The following is a 24,112-nucleotide window of genomic DNA, read 5'->3' as shown; positions in this document are numbered from 1 at the left end:
CAATCCTGCCTTTTATTAGAACTTAAAGGAGAATTTAAGGTCAGGATTGAGATGACAACTTCCTTGCAGAGGTAGCTCTGTCATGCCAGATACAAGCAAACCAGGGGCTACATGGTGTTGTGAATCAGGTTCGACAAGTGTGATAGCGAAGGGTGACATCCAGGGCGTTTCTGAAGTCAAGTGGCCATGTTGTGCATCATCAACATTTTGGATGAGACAATCCAAACGCATAAGGTGTATGCCTATAAAAACCTTTTTAACAGTTCTCCTTTAAATCGAAACACGTGGACACACACCAACACACGTTAAGAGACACACAGGAATTAGAAGGTGCTCCAGATTTACCCGTGACATTTATGGGGATGACACATGAGGTGATGACTCGGGAGTCACTTTTCATTCTCTCCTCTGGGGTGGGCAGCGGCAGTGCTTTAGACCAGTTAGTCTGCTTGTCTAGGGTGGAAGGGACGTTAAGGATGGGACACTTGGGCCGGTGGCCTAGCGCCACAACCTCCGCATCAGGGTCAGTCGGTGGAGGGGCCTGGAACAGATGGACAATGACATGGTCAGGTTAGACTAGGCTACAGCGGTTAGCTGGAGTTACATGTCAATGAGGATGTTCTTTTAGGGGTTAATGGGTGGATTGCTCAAACTCAGCTCCTAAAATGGCCATGTGTATACTGTAGCCTACTACAGTAATGTGCTCAGTATACAGTGTAACCTATTTAGCTTGTGAGCAATGATTGAGCTAAGGCAAAGACAGGTTATAATGAAATCATGCCCTTCCATGAACTGAGTTTGAGACCTCTTTTAAGCAATAGAGGCAATAAAAGGCATGCTTAAGTGAGTTTGAGTTGTACAAAATTGGTGGGCCGACATAGTAATATAATAACAACATTTAGTCATCAGTTAATAAAGCATGCACAAGAACATCATTTAAAATGTATATTCAGCGTCTTTGAGTCCCTGAAAAGCCCTTTATAAATAAAATTATTATATTATTATTATTATTAGTAGTAGTAGTCGTAGTCGTAGTCGTGGTAATGGTTGTGGTAGTAGTAGTAGTAGTAGTAGTAGTAGTAGTAGTAGTAGTAGTAGTAGTAGTAGTAGTAGTAGTAGTAGTAGTATATAAAGAGGGATAAGTTATAAGTATGTATGAGAAAAATAAGGAGGATACAATCAGAGTTTCCATGAAAACATGGAAAGATAGGCGTATATAATTTGAGACATGGTTCACCACGTTGGGCATATACTGTATCAGAATTGACTCAGGGTTGACATCTAACACTTAAATTACAGTAAAGTATCTGTATGCTGAATATAAGCTATAGCCTACATTTGGCCATAATGCAGGCTGCACATCAGCTATCAGAACACAATAATTCGCCAACTGTGTGAAACAACAACAACAACAACAACAACAACAACAACAACAAACTGAACATTAAAAAGAAAGAAGTAACAGAAGAAAGCAGTAATTTCAAGACAAAACAAACTCAGCTCAGACAATGTGTCAGCAATTATGACTGTACTGCAAAGCAACTGAAAAGAACTGCTTCGCATTGGTGCTTGTCTGCCTACCAGATTCAGGAGAACACAACTGGTATACTCACTCTCAAATGACAAAACACTCTATCAAGTATTCCACTTCCCGAAATGTCAGTACCATATCTGCGAGCCAAACTAAAATGTTTTTGGTGCTTCTCTCTTGGCACATGGTAACACAGATTTGTCTTAAGTCTCCATGCTGAATACATTTGGGGAAAAGTGCGCTTACCGTTTCATTCTTACAGAGGGGGACATGTAAGACTGGGCGTGATTCTCAGGCTAAACTACCCCCCCCCCCCCTCACACACACACACACACACACACACACACACATACCCTACCCTGTGTTAAAGACGGCTCTTTAGGCCTTTGTGCTCTTTTCCCAGCAGACCAATGAGGCCCTGACAAAACACTGGCCACAAAACAAGCCTGTTTCCTAGGAAACATCTCCTAAATAGTAAAAAAAAAGTTAAAAAAACAAAAATAATCAAAGGGAGTGCATTTACAGCTGATTTGTTTTTAGAATAGAAAGGCACATTAGTTTAAAAGAGGGTATGAGTGAGAGAGGATGAGAAAGTGAAGGAGGAAGGGAGGGAGGGGGAGTAAGAAAGGAGGAGACAGAGAACAAGAGAGAGAGATAGAGTGGGAGAGAGAGAGAGGGAGGGAGGGAAAGAGAGGAGGTCGTAGGCAATAAAAAGGCAAAGGCAAAATTTTGGGGGTTGTGTATGGCCCCCATCCAAAGGCTATTTTCATTAGAGAGGGGATCTCAGGGGTGATGTTTAAAAGAATGTCATTCATGAGGACTAAACAGGGGATAGAAGGAGAGAGAGGGGGGGAAGGAGAGAGGGGGAGAAAGAGACTCTTTGGTATCAACATCTGAAACAGAAATCTGAGAAAAAACGTCTCTCTGGCTGTCCACTCGCTCAGGCAGTGTTTTAGGGTAACCGCAGCACAGAGGAATCATGGGTAATCACAGACATAAGCTTCATCCTGCAAACCGTATCATTATGAAATCCCTGGCTGCTGTGCCTCAGTCAGTGAAGCTGCTACACACACATTCCACACATACTACAGCACAACTAGCCAGACCCTTCATATGAACTACCAAAACAATAGTTTGCTCTGTGAATGTCGGATGTGTCAAAGTGTATAAAATATTATTAATCCTGTTTCTTAAATCTGTATGGAGTATCAAGCAAGTATTAACATTTGTATCAATTTCCTTTTTTTATAGTAGGGAAAGAGGCAATGTTTTTTTGTGGATGCTGACACACATTGGGAAAAATTGAAAAACAACAGAGAAAACAGAAACGGTGAGAGAATGTTCCAGAAACGTTGTAATGTTAGGAGAACATACACAGGCACACATACAAGTCAGTGACTAGGGGAGGGAGGGGAGGGAGAGAGGGAGGGGAGGGGAGGACAATACCTTTCTGCTCCAGGGAGAGAAGTGGCAGCATTCAGTGGGGGAGGAGGAGCGGGTGTTTTCAAACTACAACATAAAATGGCAAAAAACAAAAAGTAGGAAACAATTAATGACGATGACAATAGATTCAAAGTCACATTGAGGGAGCTCATTCAAACCACAACACCATGGAAAACGAATGAAAGGAAAAAACATAAACATTTTCCAGACAGGAAAATGCATCCAGTGAGGGAGGGTAGACTTGAAGAGAGTGGAAGAACAGGTGGATGTAGAGAGCGTGACAGAGACTCACAACTAGCTACCAGGCATGGGTGTATGACCTGGAAAAGTGAGTCATTAGTAAAGAAGATGGACACCTTCTACTAGGGGTGTAACGGATCACCTAACTCACGGATCGGATCGTGTCACGGATTTTGAGTCACGGATCGGATCATTTTTCGGATCAACACAAAACATTTTTTTTTTTTATAAAAACAACAATTTCCTTGAATTCTGTAAAAACACCACTTTTAATGTGTGAAACAAAAAAACAACATTCAAGATGTCAAAACTGATATATATATCACATATATATACAGTATAACATCTATATATAACAACATATATATATATATATATATATATATAACAACATATATATATAACATCACTGCTGCAATCTGGTTGCCAAGTGAAACCTAACTTTACCTAAATAATAAAGTGAAATCCTTTAAACATGGTAAGAAAAAAAAGTAAATAAAGCAAAGCAGCCTCAAGCTTATAACTTCATATTCATTTTCAAAAATATGAGGATGTCCACATTGTCTGGGGAGAGGGCAGACCTATTTGCAGTCACTATGTCTCCTGCTGTGGAGAACACCCTCTCGCTAGGAACTGAAGTAGCCGGCACAGCCAGGTAGCGTCTTGCCATCATGGCATTGTGAGGGTACACACCGTAACTTTCTTATCGACCTCCCTCCTTCCATCATTATTATAAGTAACAGGGAAGCCAAAGTGCTCCCATACATGTGATTTCAATGACGAGGGAGGCCTTTCCAGTTCGCCAACGTTGCTAGCACTCGCCATGATACTTGTTGCTGTGGATTCCCAGCTTCACGTGGAGTGAGTACGTAACAGAGTACTTTTTTTGTGTGTTTACACAATCACCCAGGCTGCTTAGCGGGTGATATGACGTGATATAAGTGGGACAGAGATGAGTGAATGAATGTTGTTCCTGGTGTTAGAAAGAAAAGCAAAAAAAAAAACGAAAAAAAAATTATACGTTTTTTTTTTTTTTTTTTGATCCGCGGTACACATGCGTTCCGAACCGTGGAGGGCGATCCGAACGGATCAACGGATTATCCGTGATCCGTTACACCCCTACCTTCTACCCAAATCTGCTACTTAGTGAGCTGTAGGTAGAAACAAGTAATGAGTTATACAGTATATTTCCTGTAAAGGCAGACATTAACAGGTCTCTGCAAATGGTCCCTGTGATCTCTCTTAACCTGCAAAGGATCATGGATGAATGGTTCATGCGGATCATGGATGTAACTTCCACTGATGAGTGACTGAAGAAAGACTCATATCTGAGTGTGCTGAAAGAAACTCATATCTGAGTGTGCTGAAAAAAATTATCATATTATTGGGGAAAAAAAGAGTGAAAAAGAAACGCCAAAATACTACAAGGAAAAGGATTGCCTCTGTCCTGTTTACCTGTATATGTACAAGTCGGGTTTCCACATCTCTAACAGGTCTCTCCTGTGGCTTGGTAGTAGGACATACATTGCATCGAAATTAATATACTGCGTAAATGAACAATGCAATGCTTATTTCTTTCTGGATGAAAAGTTATAAATAAATCTGACTAGATGCATGCAGACAAAAAAAATGTCAAAGACAGTTTCACAATCTTATTGAATAAAGTGGACTCAATGCTTCCACATTCACCAGCACATTACCACAGACAGACATGAAGGGTCAAAAAAACAAATGGGGGAAAAAAACATTTTCAAAGACAATCTATGAAATGAGTCCCTATGTCCCTATGTCAGCATTCAATATGTCTGTACACAGATGCACCGAATGACTCATGCTGATGCAACAGATCTACAAGGTCATTCTACCTTTCTCTGCAGTGACTGTGTCTCTGCCTCTCTCATTGTCCTCTCCTAGTCAAACCAAATTCACATGTACATGTGTTTCATTAAAAAAGGTGCTTACATGTATCATCAAATCTGAATATCATAGCTTCGAGCGTTTAGAGAGGCAATACACAACTACTCTGTTCTTCAACGTAGTAGAGAATAATAGTTTTAGGATCTATTCACTGCATGTATGAGTTCCAACATGAGGCTATTACAAAGGATAGTTCACTATTTCAAAACCAATTTTGCAAACAAAAACAATGGGAGTGATTGGGGAATTAAACAAAAGTTCAACATTGTGGCCAAATCCCCTTAAATGTACTTTTTTGACTTGGTTGAAAGTAACTTTGAGGTGATTTGGCCTCAAATATTTAAACAATTTGTGTTCCCCAATCACTCCCATTGTTGGTTTTGTTAGTGGTTGTTTTGTTAGCTGTGGCTAAAGTTAGCTGAGGTTAGTAGTGGCTATTCTAACATCTCTGAACCATGGATTACTTTCTAGGTAAGGAACCATCTGAAGTAATCTTTAACCAGATAATTGTGCATTTGGTGTAGCCACTCCAAACCACGGATGTTTGCCACATTGAGACAGAGTATATACTGTATGTCTTCTGTGTGGAGAGTGTTGTGGAAGACCTCTTACCGTTTCCAAGTGCCTGCTTCTCTGCTCCTGCCGCCTGAGGGTGCATGGTGAGGGATATGTGGGCATAGGGGGCGCCACCGAGATGGAGATGGTCACTCTGCGCTCCCTGCTGCTTGCTCGCTGTCTCTGCTGGTGATCTGCAACACACACACATCAGTACTACGTGTCAATACTTGAAAAGAGACATACAGTTAGGTCCGGAAGTATTTGGACAGTGACACAATTTCCATAATTCTGTCTCTGTATGCCACCACAATGGATTTGAAATGAAACAATCAAGATGTAATTGAAGTGCAGACTTTCAGCTTTAATTCAAGGGGTTGAACACAAATATTGTATGAAACGTTTAGGAATTGCAACCATTTTTATACACAGTCCCCTATTTTCAGGAGCTCAAAAGTAATTGGACAAATTAACATAATCATAAATAAAATGTTCATTTTCAATACTTTGTTGAGAATCCTTTGCAGGCAATGACTGCCTGAAGTCCGGAACCCATGGACATCACCAAATGATGGGTTTCCTCCTTTGTGATGCTTTGCCAGGCCTTTACTGCAGCAGTCTTCAGTTGTTGTGTGTTCGTGGGTCTTTCTGCCTTTAGTTTTGTCTTCAGCAAGTGAAATGCATGCTTGATCGGGTTGAGATCAGGTGATTGACTCTGGCCATTGCAGAATATTCCACTTCTTTGCCTTAAAAAACTCCTGGGTTGCTTACGCAGTATGCTTTGGGTCATTGTCTGTATTGTGAAGCACCATCCAATCAACTTTGCTGAATTAGATTGAATCTGAGCAGACAGATTTATCCCTAAACAGTGTTTATCCCTAAACACTTCAGAATTAATCTGTCTGCTTCTGTCTTCTGTCACATCATCAATAAACACTAGTGACCCAGTGCCATTGGAAGCCATGCATGTCCATGTCATCACACTACCTCCACGTTTTCTTTTACAGATGATGTGGTATGCATCGGATCATGAGCCGTTCCAAGCCTTCTCCATACTTTTTTCTTCCCATCATTCTGATACAGGTTGATCTTAGTTTAATCTGTCCAAAGAATGCTGTTCCAGAACAGGGCTGGCTTTTTTTAGATGTTTTTTGGCAAAGTCTAATCTGGCCTTTCTATTCATGAGGCTTATGAATGGCTTGCACCTTGTGGTGAACCCTCTGTATTTGCTTGTGTGAAGTCTTCCCTTTATGGTACACTTGGATAATGATATGCCTACCTCCTGAAGACTGTTCTTCACTTGGCTGGATGTTGTGAAGGGGTTTTTCCTGTGATCATCCACCACTCTTGTCTTCCATGGACGTACAGATGTTTTTGTGGTGCCGAGCTCACCAGTGCGTTCTTTTTCCCCCAGAATGTACCGAACAGTTAATTTTGCCACTACTACTGTTCCCGCTATCTATCTGATGGATTTTCTGTTTGTTTTTGCAGCGTAAGGATGGCCTGTTTCACTTGCATTGAGAGGTCCGTTGACTGCATGTTGTGCGTATACAGCAACAGCTTCCAAATGCAAATGCCACACGATAGACACAAGAAATAATGAAGGAATAGCCCACACTGGCCCATGAAACAGCTTTTCAGTCAATTGTCCAATTACTTTTGGTCCCTTGAAAAAGAGGGGCTCCATATTAAAAAGCTGTAATTCCTAAACCCTTCCTTCAATTTGGATGTGAATACCCTTACCCTAAAGCTGAGAGTCTGCACTTTAAGCCCATATTCATTATATAACTGTAACTTGAAGATTGAACTTGAACCGAACTTGGTAAACAGCTAAAATAACCACAATTCTGTCACAATTCTGTCTGTGTCCAAATATATATACACACACACATGTTTAAAAGGGGGGGGTGCACACTGCATTAATTAACCACAAAACACAGACGGGATAGAATAGGGTTAACCACACATTCATGGGACAAACTAAAACTAGGGAAATGATACACAATAGTACTACACTATTGCACTAACATTACCACAGTAACACTATATATTCACTAGAGGGCAGTATGGTGCTTTCCCCAAACCCAGAATGCCTCATACCTTTACGGAGGGATGAGGGACGTGTCCCAGAAATGCCTTTGCGCAATGATGCAAAACAAAAACAAACAGATTCTCTGAAACAAACATATGTGACAAGGAGACAGTATCTACTGTATCTATCTATCTATCTATCTATCTACTCATCATTATACTACTGTAGATAGATAGATAGATAGATAGATAGATAGATAGATAGATAGATAGATATAGATAGATAGATAGCAAAAGGAAAAAAAGAAAGAAAGAGAGAAAGAGAAAGAGAGAGTGTGAGTGTGAGTGAGCAAGCTAGTGATCAAGCATCAGCCAGTCAGTGAGAGAGAGAGCGTTGCTTGTAGTGTCACAAACACAGATCTGTGTGGACTGATGAATGAGTGTGTGAGCGGTGGTCAGGGCTCCAGTCGTCACCTCTGTGCAGCGCCCTCATGCTCTGGGTGGCGTGGCGGTGGAGCTCCTCCACACATGGTGGCCTGCTGGAGGGGTGGAACACGTTCCTCTGCTGGTGCCATGGGGCCTGGTAGTGGTCTGTCAGCTTACTCTCCACATCCAGGTTAGACACGGCTGTGAGGAAGAAAGAAGGAGGGAGGGAGGGAGCGAGCGAGGGAGTGAGAGGAAGAGAGAGAGAAAGAGGGAGGGAGGGAGGGAGTGAGAGAGAGAGAAGAGAGAGAGAGAGAGAGAGAGAGAGAGAGAGAGAGAGAGAGAGAGAGAGAGAGAGAGAGAGAGAGAGAGAGAGAGAGAGAGAGAGAGAGTCAGTTTAACATCATGTCCAGGCAAAGCAGCAGTGTTCTAAATTATACCAATCTGCACATGCACCAAAGTGCACCATGGAGTCTAGTGTGTACTAGTTGGGTCTAGTGTGTACTAGTTGGGTTGTGATTACAGGTTCCTTCCACCCCACTACAGGACTGAAACATCCCTGTGGGTCTCAGCTACACAATGAAGCCCAACAGTAAACCATCTCCTCATACAGCTTGTTGTGTATTTCATATCAATGTGATTACATGAGGCTGAGGCTACAGAGGAATCATTCATATTCCGCCACAGGTAACAATAAACAAATCAAAATCTTTTTAGAAAAAAAAAACCCAGCTCTCACACATTCTGTCAAACTGAATAGAATTTGAACGTGACCAAATCTTCAGGTTTCATGATAATATTTTCCTATCCAAATCTTGCTGAAAGAAGGAAATGTAATTGTGGCTGGCTTAGGCCTAGGCTACACAATGACAAAACCACAACCAAACGCAATTTGGATCTCTGGCCACACAAGCTTCTTCTCTATTTTTAATCAGAAAATTATTAAAATATAATTGAGACAGTACCGTAAAATAATAGAAATTCATTCATTTTCATTAATTCGGTAGTAATGTCAACTCAGTCCCGATCAATCTCCTCTCCACTTACATTACGTCTGCATCAAAGATATGGCATGCATACGTTATTAATCTGTGTAAACTTAGGTTGTATAAAAAGAGCTGATGCATAATAAACTTTATGATAATTGTTGAAGTGCCTCTTGCTAAGATGTTTCTAAGAGATCACTAATATCACAGCACTGGTTTATCAAGTGTAGGCTATTTATAGCACAAGTCTTGCGAATGGTTGGGTCATCTGTTTCATTCAAAGTTTGCAGGAAAAGTTATACAAATAAAAGCTATTATTATTATTATTATTATTATGGCCCTCACAGAGTTTTCGTATTTTCACCGTCTCAGCTGTGGAAGTCGTGTAGCCATTGGGTGCAAACGATATCAGATCATCGCCGTTTCAGCCCAATCTAAGGGGTTAAATGCTTCTGTTACTGCTGTACAGCAACTCTTATGATAAATCCTGAACCCCAGGGTATTTTCTGTGGTGTGAGGAGCCTTTGGCTGTCATAAAACAACCCTAACACACGGGCCATAAACACATGAGGAACCTATTTATTCAGCGGCTTGAATCAATTCCCAGATGTATGTTAATGTCTGTGCAGGGTGTCAGGTTCACCTGGGAGGATCCTACATAAATCCACAACCTCTGCCAGAGGCATTCAGAAGTGTTGTTGATTTATAGTAATGGTATGACAAAGGAGCATTCCCTTTATAGTGTGTGCATGAGAGTGAATGAGGTTGTATGTGCGTGTGTGTGTGCAAGCCTGTGTTAGTGAATATGTGTGTGTGTGTGTGTGTGTGTGTGTGTGTACGTGTATGTGTGTGTGCGCAAGCCTGTGTTAGTGAATATGTGTCTGTGTGTGTGTGTGTGTGTGTGTGTGTGTGTGCAGCATCAGCTGTAGCCAAACAATGGGCAGCTATGGAACCTGACACCTGAGCTTTGATCCCCTGAACCTTGACCCCTAACGAGAGTGACCGCACCCATGTCTGTATCCAACCACAGCACCTTCCATTACAGTGAAAAGGTGATTTGAGACAACACTCTCACGCTCAGATTACACGCACACATACACAAATAAATATGTATGTACGGTAAGCAGCAACCGCCCCCCCCCCCCCCCCCCGGCCTCCGCCATCTCAACTACCTCACAACCCCATACTCAGCCATTAGTAGGCAGGAGTATTAGGGCAGACAAATCTAGGTCAGAATCTCAATACAGCACTGCAGTCCTGATCTCCTGAATACAGCAAGTGTGCAATGCAAGGGATGTCTTGTTTTATAAATAGATAATGTAATAGAATGCAATACAAAACAACCTAACATAATATACTGTCCTATCACCTATGTGGTAGTACGGGAGATTCACACCTTGAAAATTCTGCAGGAATTGCGTGATGCAATCATGTCATCATGGACTAGAATTTCAAAGACATTTTTCAAACATCTTGTGGAATCAATGCCACAAGGATTGAGGCTGGTTTGAGATAAGGGAGGCCCTATCCTGTATTAGTATAGTGTTCCTAATAAAATGTTCACTGAGTGTATATATATATATATACATACTTATTCATTAATTATTAATTTGGCTATTTCAAATTCATACTCTAATTACCTGGAGGCATCACTACAAATTTCGAGCAGAAGTTCAACTTAAAAATGTTATGTCTTTCAAATATCTTTAGTGAATTCTTTAATTGTCTTTAATTTGTAGAGCCACCATTTGTTAAAGCAAGGAAAGACAACATGTCTTTATAAAGTTGGAAACAGATTGGTTTCACCATTCAGAAATGACAACACATTTTATGCATGGTCCCCCTATTTCAGGTACCTAAAAGTAATGGGCCAATTGGATAGACAGTTGTTTCTGGTAAGTCAGGTGTGTTCTGTCACATCATTGGTGCAGGCATACCAGAGCTGTCAGTGTTAAGTCTTGATTCTAGACTTTGCATTTGTTTTTGGAGTTTGCTATTGATGTCTGTCAACACGAGAACCAAAGAGAGTAGTCAATGAAAGTCAATCAGAAAAAGGGGTAGGGGTAGGGTTAGGGTTACGCTGCGTGCACACAGGGCCATTGCGTTGCACCGGAAGTCATTCATCTCAATGGGGCCGTTGCGTTGATCAGTTGCCTTGCTCTGCATTGCGTTTCTTGACCGTCAGGGTGCGGCAATCAGTCAAAAAATGTCAGCTTTTTGCGTTGCGTTGGATCCGGAAGTAAACCGGAAGTAGTTTCTTGTCCGGAGCTCTCGCCTCAGATTTTAAATCCTCAATTTTGGCCGCCATTGGCTAAAATCTGTAATTTGGCTCTACAAGTGTTAATATGTCATTTTATGAAGTTTGTATATGTTTTCAGGCGAGAAAGTAACCATATATATTCACAAAATGTGTCCAGTTTATCAAAATAACCCGTTTATATATCTGATCTGACGTTTTTTTCCCCACTTCTGTGGGAAACTTCGCTAGCAACACGAGTAGAGTTGTTGCGTCTGCATCGCACGTTGAAGTACGTCAAGTCCATCCCAACAGGTTGCGCCAGAACGACGATGACAATGGCCCTGTGTGCACGCAGCGTTAGGGTTAGAGTTATGTGGACCCAATAGCACACTTTGCTATCGTACCCAAGAACACATGACTGTGGCCAGGACAGAATGAGCAACGCATCCTGTATCATCCACTGCAATGTGACCCCCCCTCTCTTCCACACAAACACAAACACCTCGAAATGAACTCACCACCGGAGACACCCTGCTGACCCCCGCTGACCCCAGCTGACCTGAAAACACATCATCTGCTGCCCCGTCCCTCCCTCCATCTACAACGCAGAGAGCAGCTGGATACACTGGTGCTGAATATTACTGGAGCACATCAAAGAGCAGCATGTGTACATGACCCTTACCTGGCAGCGGCTGTCTTCTAGCCCAATGGATTTACAAAAACTGCCTGCAAATAGCTTCTATTCAAACACTGGGTAATCATTTGTGTCCCCATTGTGTGTGTGTGTGTGTGTGTGTGTGTGTGTGTGTGTGTGTGTGTGTGTGTGTGTGTGTGTGTATGTGAGTATGAGTGTGAGTGTGAGTGTGAGTGTGAGTGAGTGTGTGTGTATGTGTGTGTGTGCATGTGCATGTGTGTGTGTGCATGTGTGTGTGTGCCTGCGTGTTTGTGTGCATGTGTACTGGTGGGATGAGATGAAGCTTTGTGTTGAAGGCAGACACTACTACTACTACTACTACATACACTACTACTACTACATACACTACTACTACTACATACACTACTACTACTACTACTACTACTACTACTACATACACTACTACTACTACTACTACTGCTACTACTACATACACTACTACTACTACTACTACTACTACTACATACACTACTACTACTACATACACTACTACTACTACTACATACACTACTACTACTACTACTACATACACTACTACTACTACTACTACATACACTACTACTACATACACTACTACTACTACTACATACACTACTACTACATACACTACTACTACATACACTACTACTACTACTACTACATACACTACTACTACATACACTACTACTACTACTACTACTACTACATACACTACTACTACTACTACTACTGCTACATACACTACTACTACTACTACTACTACTACTACTACTACATACACTACTACTACTACTACTACATACACTACTACTACATACACTACTACTACATACACTACTACTACTACATACACTACTACTACTACTACATACACTACTACTACTACTACATACACTACTACTACTACTACTGCTACATACACTACTACTACTACTACTACTACTACTACTACTACTACTACTACTACTACTACTACATACACTACTACTACTACTACATACACTACTACTACATACACTACTACTACATACACTACTACTACTACTACATACACTACTACTACTACATACACTACTACTACTACTGCTACATACACTACTACTACTACTACTACTACTACTACTACTACTACTACATACACTACTACTACTACTACTACTACTACTACTACTACTACTACATACACTACTACTACTACTACTACATACACTACTACTACTACATACACTACTACTACTACTACTACTACTACTACATACACTACTACTACATACACTACTACTACATACACTACTACTACTACATACACTACTACTACACTACTACTACTACTACTACTACTACTACTACATACACTACTACTACATACACTACTACTACTACTACTACTACTACTACTACTACTACATACACTACTACTACAAACACTACTACTACAAACACTACTACTACATACACTACTACTACATACACTACTACTACATACACTACTGTACACCACTAGCCTACCATGTCTCTCCCATCAGCACAGCTCAGGAGTGCCCCAGCAACCCACAATGGAAGAGGATCATTTTGACTAAACTAATGGCCTCTCTGATTGTGCCTCTGTCTACCTCTCCACCCTATCTATGCATGTCCGGTCTCCACCGAATTAGGTACATCTGCTTTTAGTTGTGGTGCCTACTACTACCCTACTGTTGGAACAATCTGCAGAGAACATTTGAGTTGGTTGCTCTGGCTCCCTTGTAAAAGAGACCGTATTCTCAATGGGACTCTCTGCTAAAATAAAGGATAAATAAAATGTTCCTACTACTAAGTCCCTACTCAGACCATTTGCCATCTTGGGGTTGCGGATGCTTTGTTTTTGTTTTGCTGTTGCTGCTCGTTTTTGTACTTACTTTTGTCATTTAGTTCCTAATTCTTTTCTTCTGGCACCTGAACCTAGCAAAGCTCCTAACCTTTGGTTTACGGGGGTGCCATGAACAACGCTACTCTCCCCTCATTAAGCCAGGGGAGCACAAAGGACAACATCTCCCCCGTCCCCTCCGATAATTGAGCGAGGCTTGCAAGGACATTTGTCGCCGAAAGTCATGTCAGTGTAGGAAAGGCTAGCATGTTTTAGCACCTAACACCTAATGGTATAGTGGGAGGGATTGGCTTTTGTCCAAAGGCCAAAGAAAACAGTAACACCAGGCAGGCCAATCACCTCCCCGCTGACCTCTCTCCATTCCCTTTCTCAGCTAGAGAAACACACACACCACAGGGGATCAGGACACTCAGCTGCTAACTTCTCCTACAGAGGTAACAGCTAAAGAACACATCACAGGAGGGAACAACAACAGGAAAAGAGAAGCTACTGACTGTGATCCCCCCCCCCCCCCCCCTGCTCTCTCTTCTCTAAGGGGTTTGCAAAATTCCCTAGTGGACAATAAAGGTGTTAAAACTCCAAATAATTTTCTCTCTGTCTCCCTCTCTCCCAGGACACACTATTTCTCTCGGTCATGGACCCTCTCTATCATCTGCACCACAACAACCAGTCAGCCCATGCGCACCAGGAGGTTCACCAAACCCAGCCGGATCCACCTCCTCGACCTCCCCAAGGCCCAGAGACAGAGAGAGAGAGAGAGAGAGAGAGAGAGAGAGAGAGAGAGAGAGAGAGAGAGAGAGAGAGAGAGACAGCGAGAGAGAGAGAGAGAGAGAGAGAGAGAGAGAGAGAGAGAGAGAGAAGAGATGAAAGCCTGTGTCCTCAGACTGCCATAGCCCTGTAATTACTCAATGCTGGCTCAGACAGGAGTTCTGGCCAAACCCCTTACACACACACACACACACACACACACACACACACACGCACGTGCATGTACACATGCACGCGCAGACAGGAGTTCTGGCCAAACCCCTTACACACACACACACACACACACACACACACACACACACACACGCACTCTGCCTGCAGAGTGGGAAAACACTGCCACAAATGTTAAAAACAATTATTACAGACACATGCTCGCAGAACGCAACAATAGTCACAACAGACCTGCAGAACAAAACAACCATTTACACCAGCCGACACAGGCGAGCAGAAGAGCAGCAGAGCAGCAGAGCAGCATTAACCACTCACATCAACTGTGTGCAGAGAGGATCGTCCAATATGTAAACATCATAGTCAGTCACTCAGCATGCATACACTATACACTATACACTATTCACATACACTATACACTATACACTATACACTATACACATACACTATACACTATACACGCATACAAACTCTCGTCAAATGCAGCTGAATCAGAAAATACAGTAGATAATGAAAATAATAATAATAAAAAACAGAAAGCTGTTCTCCTGGGCATACTATACCTCCAGACCTCATTGGCATACAGCAGCCTAGAACCATGCTAATGTGTGTGAGGTTAGGTATCTGTTTCCCCTTCTACCTCCTCCACTGATCTGATCCTCTGTGGAGCCCCTGGGGGTTTGCTCTGTGCCCCCCCCGCCCCCCCCCACACACACACACACCATCCCAGCACAACAACTGCCCTCAGCCATACACTGACCTGGAGCTCAACCCCCCAGATGGCTCTGACTTGGGCCACCTCTAATCTCTTTATGGTCCACTGGAGAAGCCCGCAGAGAGAGAGAGAGAGTACGTGTTAATCTGCACTACTGAAACAACACTGAGCGTTTAACCCTTACTACTATGGGCTTGTGTGTGTGTGTGTGTGTGTGTGTGTGTGTGTGTGTGTGTTTTGACAGCGTGTGTTGTTTGTGAGAGCAGATAAACTAATGAAGATAGTAATCTTTTTACATGTTGTACTGTATGTGTGAGTGTGTATGAGAGAGTGAGAGAGAGAGAGAGAGAGATTGATTGAGTTTAATTTGTATGTTACTCCTACTCTGAAATATCCCCATTGTTCCTTTGTGATGGTAATCCATTCATTAATAGCCTTCAACTGTAGGTTTTCTTGCCTAATGACCCAAATACACTTAGCAGTAAAAGAGAAACAGGATTGCACTGTACCTCACACCTAAATAGAGACAATAAGTGATCGTCAGAGAGGAACTCCTCCCGTCTCAAAAACAAGGCTGCTCTTCCAGCCGGCTGGTGGAGAAAGCCCCTTCCTGAGGCCTGATTAGCGAAACACAAAGAGAGGAGCCCTGGTGCTGGTCAATACCCGTCTCCCTCTCTAATCCTCACTAAGCTGGCACTCCCTCCATTGACGGTGACCCTGGCGCCCTGCAGAAGGTGAAGGACTGGAGAGAGGGCTGGGGTGGGGGGCTCAGGGTGTGTTGATACAGTAGGTGAGGGTCTGGAGAGAGGGCTGGGGTGGGGGGCTCAGGGTGTGTTGATACAGTAGGTGAGGGTCTGGAGAGACGGCTGGGGTGGGGGGCTCAGGGTGTGTTCATACAATAGGTGAGGGTCTGGAGAGAGGGCTGGGGTGGGGGGCTCAGGGTGTGTTCATACTGTAGGTGAGGGTGTGGAGAGAGGGCTGGGGTGGGGGGCTCAGGGTGTGTTCATACAGCCAGGAGGCTAAGCACGGCCCTCTACTACCAGATGTGGAAGAAGTAGTAGGATGGATGATAGCACAGTCACCGCCCTGATCTTTCCTGCTGCAAGGAGAGACGGTGTGTGTGTTTGTGTGTGTGTGTGTGTGTGTGTGTGTGTGTGTAGTTGTGCAGGCATGCCCTCCCCTCTCTCTCCTTTCTGAGTCAGTACTGTGGGTAATGATGTCCCTCAGCACACATGTAAATGATTCATTCTGGGCTGGTGCTGCAGCAGAACATATCAGGGTTCTCCCCAAAGCATGCAAGAGTAGTGCTGCACCACGCTGTGAACCTGCTGACTATGCCACTATGTAAACAATTCAAAGCATATTAAACTACATATTTAGTAATGGGTTAGTAACTATCTTTGGTCGCCAACGACATTGTTGTTAAAAACTAAAGCGAAAGTGAAAGCATTATGATGTTCCTCGTGAATTTGGGACTTTTGCTGTATTTTTGGCACATGTATGTTGACACGAATACATCCAGAGGAGAACCCTGCATGCTGTTCAAATAGCTGCCAATGTCTGTCTGTCTGTCTGTCTGTCTGTCTGTCACAGCCATAGGCTAAGGACCAAGGAAGGAGAGCACTCCTGGACAAAACCTAAACCACTGGTAGCTGGTAAAGGAAAGTATTGATATTCAATCACCAAGCATAAAGAAATCTGACCCACTTCACTGTCCCATGAACACAGTTACTTTTATAGTACTCAATGCTTTACTGTGGTTTCAGTTTAAATCCTGTAGATAAATGTATTTTATCTGAAGGTAGAGATCAAATAAAGGCCAGGAACAAACAGTTCCAGTAAAGTATATACAGTGCTATTCCAAGTATTGGATTTGAAATCAAACAATTACTATTGGGTCAAAACAGTGATTCTCAACTTTAATTAAATGTAATTTTTTCATTTTCAGATTGGGTTCACCATTTAGAAGTACAGAAATATAGAAGTATTTTAAGTACATTTTTTAAAACATACTCCCCTATTTCAGGGCTGCAAAAGTATTAGAAAAAAAATCATATGATGTCCAAATAAACTATTCATGTTTTGGTTGACAATCCTTTGCATAAAATAACTGTGACCCATTGACCCCACCCGATGCTGGGTATCTTGCCTGGTGATGCTCTGCCAGCCCTGTACTGCAGCCATCTCCAGATTGTTTGTTTTGTTGTTCTTATTATCATCAGGAAATGAATTGCGTGTTGAATTGAATGGAAATCTGAAGGCCAGTCAAGAACATTGGGCCAGTATATTTGGCGTCTTTGTCTTACTGGATGATGAAGCGCCAATGAATTTGGAGGCATTTGCTTGTACTCAAACAGACACGATGCTTCTGTACACTTCAGAATACATTCTGCTGCTGCTGTCGACATCATCAATTAAGACAAGTTAGCCAGTTCTTGTGGCAGCTCAATCAATCAATTATAATTGTTCGGAATGTGTTATTTATTGCAACACAACAGGCGCACAGGGTCAGCTGTAGTTTGGCCCTGGAGGAATTTGGGGTTAAGTGTGAAAGGACATATCAGCAATGGCAGACATGATGCCAGCAACCCTGCCTCCAAAGTCACCAGCACTCATCCAGCTCCCTCCTGGGGTGGGGATTGATACTGATTGCTGGCTGGCCTCTCTAAGGTCCCTAGGCTACCTGCCGCCCCAGCAGTACATGCCTAAACCATAGCACCCCTTCCACCATGTTTCACAGATGCGGTGCTATGCTGGATACCTAGAATCAATATTAGACATTGACAGCTCTCTTATGCCTACACAAAGGATGTGACGGAACACACCTGACTAACCAGAAACACCTGTCAAGCCAACTGATATAGGGGGACTATGTTTTTACATTTTAACTGTGGAGAACATGGCGTGTTCTGGCCTGCAGAGGGAGCCAGACTGTCGTTGGGGGGGGATGATGAGCTGATTGCGGACAGGTGTCAGTGATCAGACTCGTTATCCCACTGGTCTATTTAACCTGTGTGTGTTTGTTCCCTCGGGAGAGCGAAGGAGGCGGTGAAAACCGCTCGAGAGAGAGAGAGAGAGAGAGAGAGAGAGAGAGAGAGAGAGAGAGAGAGAGAGAGAGAGAGAGAGAGAGAGAGAGAGAGAGAGAGAGAGAGAGAGAGAGAGAGAGAGAGAGAGAGAGAGAGAGAGAGAGAGAGAGAGAGAGAGAGAGAGAGAGAGAGAGAGAGAGAGAGAGAGAGAGAGAGAGAGAGAGAGAGAGAGAGAGAGAGAGAGAGAGAGAGAGAGAGAGAGAGAGAGAGAGAGAGATCCCAGCAGGAGGAGTGGAGCGGGCAGAACCCGAAAGGGGGGCGAAACCAGCCGTGCGCTGTCCAGGACGTGTTAACGTCATTAGCAGTAGGGAGAAAAGACTCTCTTCAGCACGCCAGGGGCGTGGCTGAACTTGGTGCGCAAAGTAAAACGCCTTTATTGAACCGTTTCTCTGTGTCGACCTCCCTCTGTGCCTAGAGACTCTTACATTAACCATTTAGCAGACACTTTTATCCAAAGCAACTTACAATTAGAGATTACAGGGACAGTCTCCCTGGAGTCATTTAGGGCTCAGTGCCTTACTCAAGCATTGAACATTGAATTAAAGTAGAGAATCTCTCCTTTAACCGTATAGAGATCAAATGCTTCCTCTTTCCAATAGTTTTGCAGGGCACTGGATCTGGCTTGATGTGTTGCTCCGGGGCCAAAGCCTCTTCAATCCTTTTTTTTCTTAATGTTACATGAAGTCAAATCACAGACACAGACACACACACACACACACACACACACACACCAACTACAGATCGGGCTAGATCATACCTGGCACACCTGTTCAGGTGTGTTCTCTCTCCTCACCTGGACTCGTTCAGCAGCCCCGGGCCATCGTCCCCCTTTGATGTGGGCCGGGAGGCAGGAATGGCAGGAGCGAACCAACCACGAGGCCCCGGAGAGGGTGGGGGGGAGCCCTTTTTGCTACCTAGTGCTGCTCTGCTCTCTCAGCTCCATGTATCAAAGTGAAGCCAGGCTGTAATCAGGCCCTCAGCCTGCTTCCTCAACCACCAGGCAGCCTACGGTCATGACACTTCACGACTGTGGAATCTATTTACCCTCTCGTAAACTCCAATTGAAAGTCATCAATTGATTTACTGCTATATTCTCTGTTTAATTCATTCATTCATTCAACATCCACCTTGTCTATAATATCACCATTGTGGGCAGAGTAACATAGTCGTCTGACTTGACTTGACATTAACTTTTGTTCCCACATCCTTGTGTATTTAATTGCAGCACAACAGTGGTTGTACTTCCTGAGTCTTGGGCCAAGGCGCTGACGCTAACCTGTGCCTCCGGCCCACACACACTCTGTTGCTGTAACTAAATCATACTACGGCTCCATGACACATGGAGCAGTGCCTAGACCTCCAAATTATGTCTGTCTGTCTGTCTGTCTGGGGGACGGAGAGGGAGAGTTTGGGGAAAACCCAACCCACAGCACCATGTTTCCATTATAGAGGATGATGAAGAAAGGATTTATTTTCTGTGTCAAAACGAAAGAAAAACCCCCTGCTCACTCTTCCATGAGGATATCACACAGAGAGAGAGAGAGCGAGACCACAGGTCAACTGAATAAACTCAGTCCTAAGATGCCACCCCTGAGCACCCATGCCAAGCTACTCTGATAGATGCAGCGATTAAAGCCACAACACATCACATCACAACACTAAATTTCGTTGTATGGTACCTGTACTGTATTAATGACAATAAAGACCATTCATTCATTCACATCACACATCAGACTGCGAAAAACAAAAGCACATCTCTCAGACCTTCTAAAAACCTCAAAAAACCTCCCACCCAAATCCAAATGAAACCATTGACCAAATATTTAAACCTGCAACACTTAGGATCAAACCTCAAAAACTCACTCAAAAACACAATCACCCCTTTCTACTCCAAACCGCCCACCACTACGCCACCATACTAAACCACACACACACATCACTAAGACTTTGAACAAACAGGACCATTTACCAATCCAATATCGTGTTTTCTCTTTTGTTTCCTGATTATGAAATCATCCTGTAGATCACACAACATCAGTGAACCACTAAAGTAGGGTCTCTCTCTCTCTCTCTCTCTCTCTCTCTCTCTCTCTCTCTCTCTCTCTCGGTCAGAGAGAGGCCTGTTTTCTCAGCTGGTTCGTATTACCGCAACAAAGTCCAACAGCAGGCCTGTGGTGACTTAGAAATACTTTCCATTTCAAAACTTCTAGTGTGGCACATACCACCAGACCAGACATGGAGTGAGGGCTCCTGTATAGGAGGATATAGTGAGATCTCTTTGGAAAAGAAAGCCAGGATACCGTGTCTAGAAGCACAGGAAGTACCAAGGGAAAACTTAGTTTACAAAACTTCAAATGTTTCCGAAGTGTGACCTTTTCCAGCACAAAATGATTCCACCATAGACGTCTCCACGGCAACAGTGTGTCAGGACTAACATTTTAGTTATACTGTCCTCTTGTGTTCAAAAATGTATGTACGCATAATGACAGCACCCCACGGGTCACAGTTGTGCAACAGTCAAAAACGAACTAAACTGATGTTGTACAACGGTTACAAGAGTATTGTTTTTGAATGTTTTAAATGTCATAATGCAAATGCTGGAAGGCTGTAATTTGATGCTCATCGTCTAACATTGCTACGGTACAAGACTCAACATGGGCTGAAAATGAAAGTTTTAACATTGGCTGTTGACAGTCAGCATCAAACCATCTCACAGTTCAACATAATAGTTGACACTAGAAGCGCGGAGGCTGTTTCGCCTACTTTTAGCGCCCCTGTAGTCTTTACAATGGGCCTCTGTTACTGAGAGACTACGGCCACTAGAGGGCGCCTCCGGTACAGCAGCCCGCCTCCGCTGCTCCAAGCTGATGGCAAGTGCGCTCAGAGCGTCCCCGTTTGAAAATCCTCATATGCAACATATGTAATGCATTTGCCACAGAGAAGTCGCCTACATGACCTGCAGATGTCAGATGTTTTGCCTGTCTGCCCACAGCGTAAATCATTCCTGCCTAATGTTCAAGGCTACTGTATTTCGCGAGAAGGAATAATACAACAAGTCCCCTCTCCCTCCCCCTCCCATTGTGTTATTATACTTATGAGCTTCATAGTGCTGTTTGAAACTTCATAGTGATAAACAAATCTGTCGTATTTGATTGTCCGTGAACTTCGCGCCGGCTGTAACGTCAGCCTGTCAGACCCGGCGACGGCTCACAGGGGTTGCTGTGATTATACGGAATGGCTGAATATTGTCATTTGGCAGTTTGTTGGGAGGAGAAAAAGAGAGGAAAAAGGCCGTGAGCTTCACAAACCAATGCCTTGACTTAGTTTTTTTGTGTGCATGTTTTTTTCCCCTCCAGTTTCATAATAGTGAAAATACCACCGCTCATCCCTAATCAGATTTAGTTGAGGTGCTGGAGCTGAAGAGTATCAAATGTAGTGAAAAGAAGCAGCATCCGCACACTCAAAACTGTGCAAAAATCAGTTTTTATTGCACAAGCTTTTGGTCGTATTTGGTGTCATGAGGTTGATACAGGAGCGATTGTGGAAAACAATGAGGTAGAGTCACTGGATAAAACCATCTACTTAATATAAAAAATGTAAATGTATGTATGTACTGTATGGTGTAAGTTATGGCTATCTACTATCTCAATGTTCACACTTGTACATGATAAGATAAGGCTATTTTAGCTTCTTTTGTTTTTGGATGCTAGTAGCGTGACTAATGTGATCAGTCACTAATAAGGGGAATGGTGGAGAATGTATTGGATTGTGATTTATTTACTATTGTTCAGCACATGAAGTTACATTCAGTGCATGACATGTGCTATATAAATAAAATTCTGAAAGCAGTAACAAGTGTGCTCAAAGGTCTAGCTAGACATTAGGCACGGATGGAAATGGCACGCATGGAAAGCATGGCATGGGCGTTCGTTCAGTCGCTGTTGTCCCATTGAGTTTCTTGCGAATGTCTCAGAACGCTTGAAACCAGCCGGTGACCAAACATTCAATGCATGACTGGTGCTATAAAGTTTGATTGATTGATGTATATGCGCATTGCGCTGCAGAATTATTGATTGTATCCTTGTTATTTTCACACAATGACAAACATGTGATACATGTTCCAGTTTTATTCTTTGAACAACAGAATAGCAAACTTTAACAACATATCTAAATATATATAAATACAAATATAAAACGTAGAAAAACTTGATAAAACGCTTGTTTGGCTAGAGATCAGATTGGCTCAGAAATTGCGTTTCGGCATCGCGTAGCCATAACCTCACTCAAATCTCAAAGTGTAATAGCCTTGTTCGATTTAATACATCTGCATTCTTTTTTTATCCTCATAAATGACCCCATGTATCGCCTTATTTGGCCAACTTTGACCCTTTGACTCTGTCCCTGCTGGTTAACGAAGAGGAAAGCAAAGGCAGACTGGCTAGACCCCTGGGGTCCAGTGATGCATAGCCAACAGAAGTAGTTATTGCATCTCACTAGTCTTTACCCAGCCACTCAGAGAGGTCAGGAGGTCACGCCTGCATTCATCCACATTCACCTCTTGACCTCTAGACACCTCATTATGGGCCTGCTGCTACACCGCTGGGAGGTCAGCTCTTGAAACATACGCTCCAAAGTAAATCATACTCTACACTGCCAACCATCATAGTTGCCTTATAATAGCTTCATAATAACATCACAGTAGCCTCATCATAGTACTGTAGCCTCATAAATAGCATAAAACTAGCATCATAGTAGCCTCATAGTAGCATCATCTTGTGAAGATGTTTTCTATTCAAAGTGTATGGTGTTGAGATCAGTCTGTTCGCTATAAAGGAATGTTTACATTAATTAATGTCATTCAAGAACATGCAAACTGATGTCAATCCTAAATAAAAAGGGTGTATTACTGTTCTCTTCTTTACCATGGTGTCATGTTTCTACTTGACCAGGCTCGTTCTCCATAAATGCTATACCCAAAACGTCTTGTCAAAGTCAATACATGCCAAATGTATTACCAATTTCTCTTTTTCATTTATTCCTGCAAACACAAGCTGCTCCAGAATACCAGCTCCTTCACATACACACACACACACACACACACACACACACACACACACACACACACACACACACACACAAGCCGTGTTTCCATAAAATGTCAAGCAAATTTTAAGTTCCCCAAAAATAAGAAGAAAGAAAATGTTTCCATTAGCTGGTTTGTGGGCGAATAATCTAGGCTATGTAAAGCGTCATTTTGTCAGAGGATGACCCGTTATAGGCTACTTATACAGTAGGCTACATATAGCATGAGGCACACATTCTAATCCTCTCCCCTCCTCTCTTTAACTCTCCTCTTCTCTCCCCTCCTCCTCTGCCATCCTTCCTATCTGTAAACAGCTGTCTCCCTAAACTGGGAATAAGAACAACTGTCTCCCTAAACTGGGAATATGAACATCAAAACCATGTTGTC

The 24,112-nt window shown here is 42.9% G+C and overlaps 1 protein-coding gene across 1 annotated transcript in view; it reads right to left on the bottom strand.

Annotated features, from left to right (window-relative positions):
• The window catches only part of nhsa (Nance-Horan syndrome a (congenital cataracts and dental anomalies)), a gene marked incomplete at both ends in the record, with an annotated part of 79,703 nt that overhangs the window by 6,334 nt on the left and 49,257 nt on the right, over window positions 1-24,112 (bottom strand). The window contains 4 exons of the mRNA XM_080527236.1: window positions 346-541; window positions 2,978-3,040; window positions 5,744-5,880; window positions 8,192-8,344. Coding sequence (XP_080383362.1) covers window positions 346-541; window positions 2,978-3,040; window positions 5,744-5,880; window positions 8,192-8,344 — 549 coding nt within the window. The remainder of the gene's footprint in view (window positions 1-345; window positions 542-2,977; window positions 3,041-5,743; window positions 5,881-8,191; window positions 8,345-24,112) is intronic.

This window comes from Nansenia antarctica (genome assembly GCF_963989245.1).
Source record: "Nansenia antarctica genome assembly, chromosome: 1".
Lineage (NCBI taxonomy): Eukaryota > Metazoa > Chordata > Actinopteri > Argentiniformes > Microstomatidae > Nansenia > Nansenia antarctica.
This window is presented reverse-complemented; position numbering and strand designations above follow the sequence as displayed.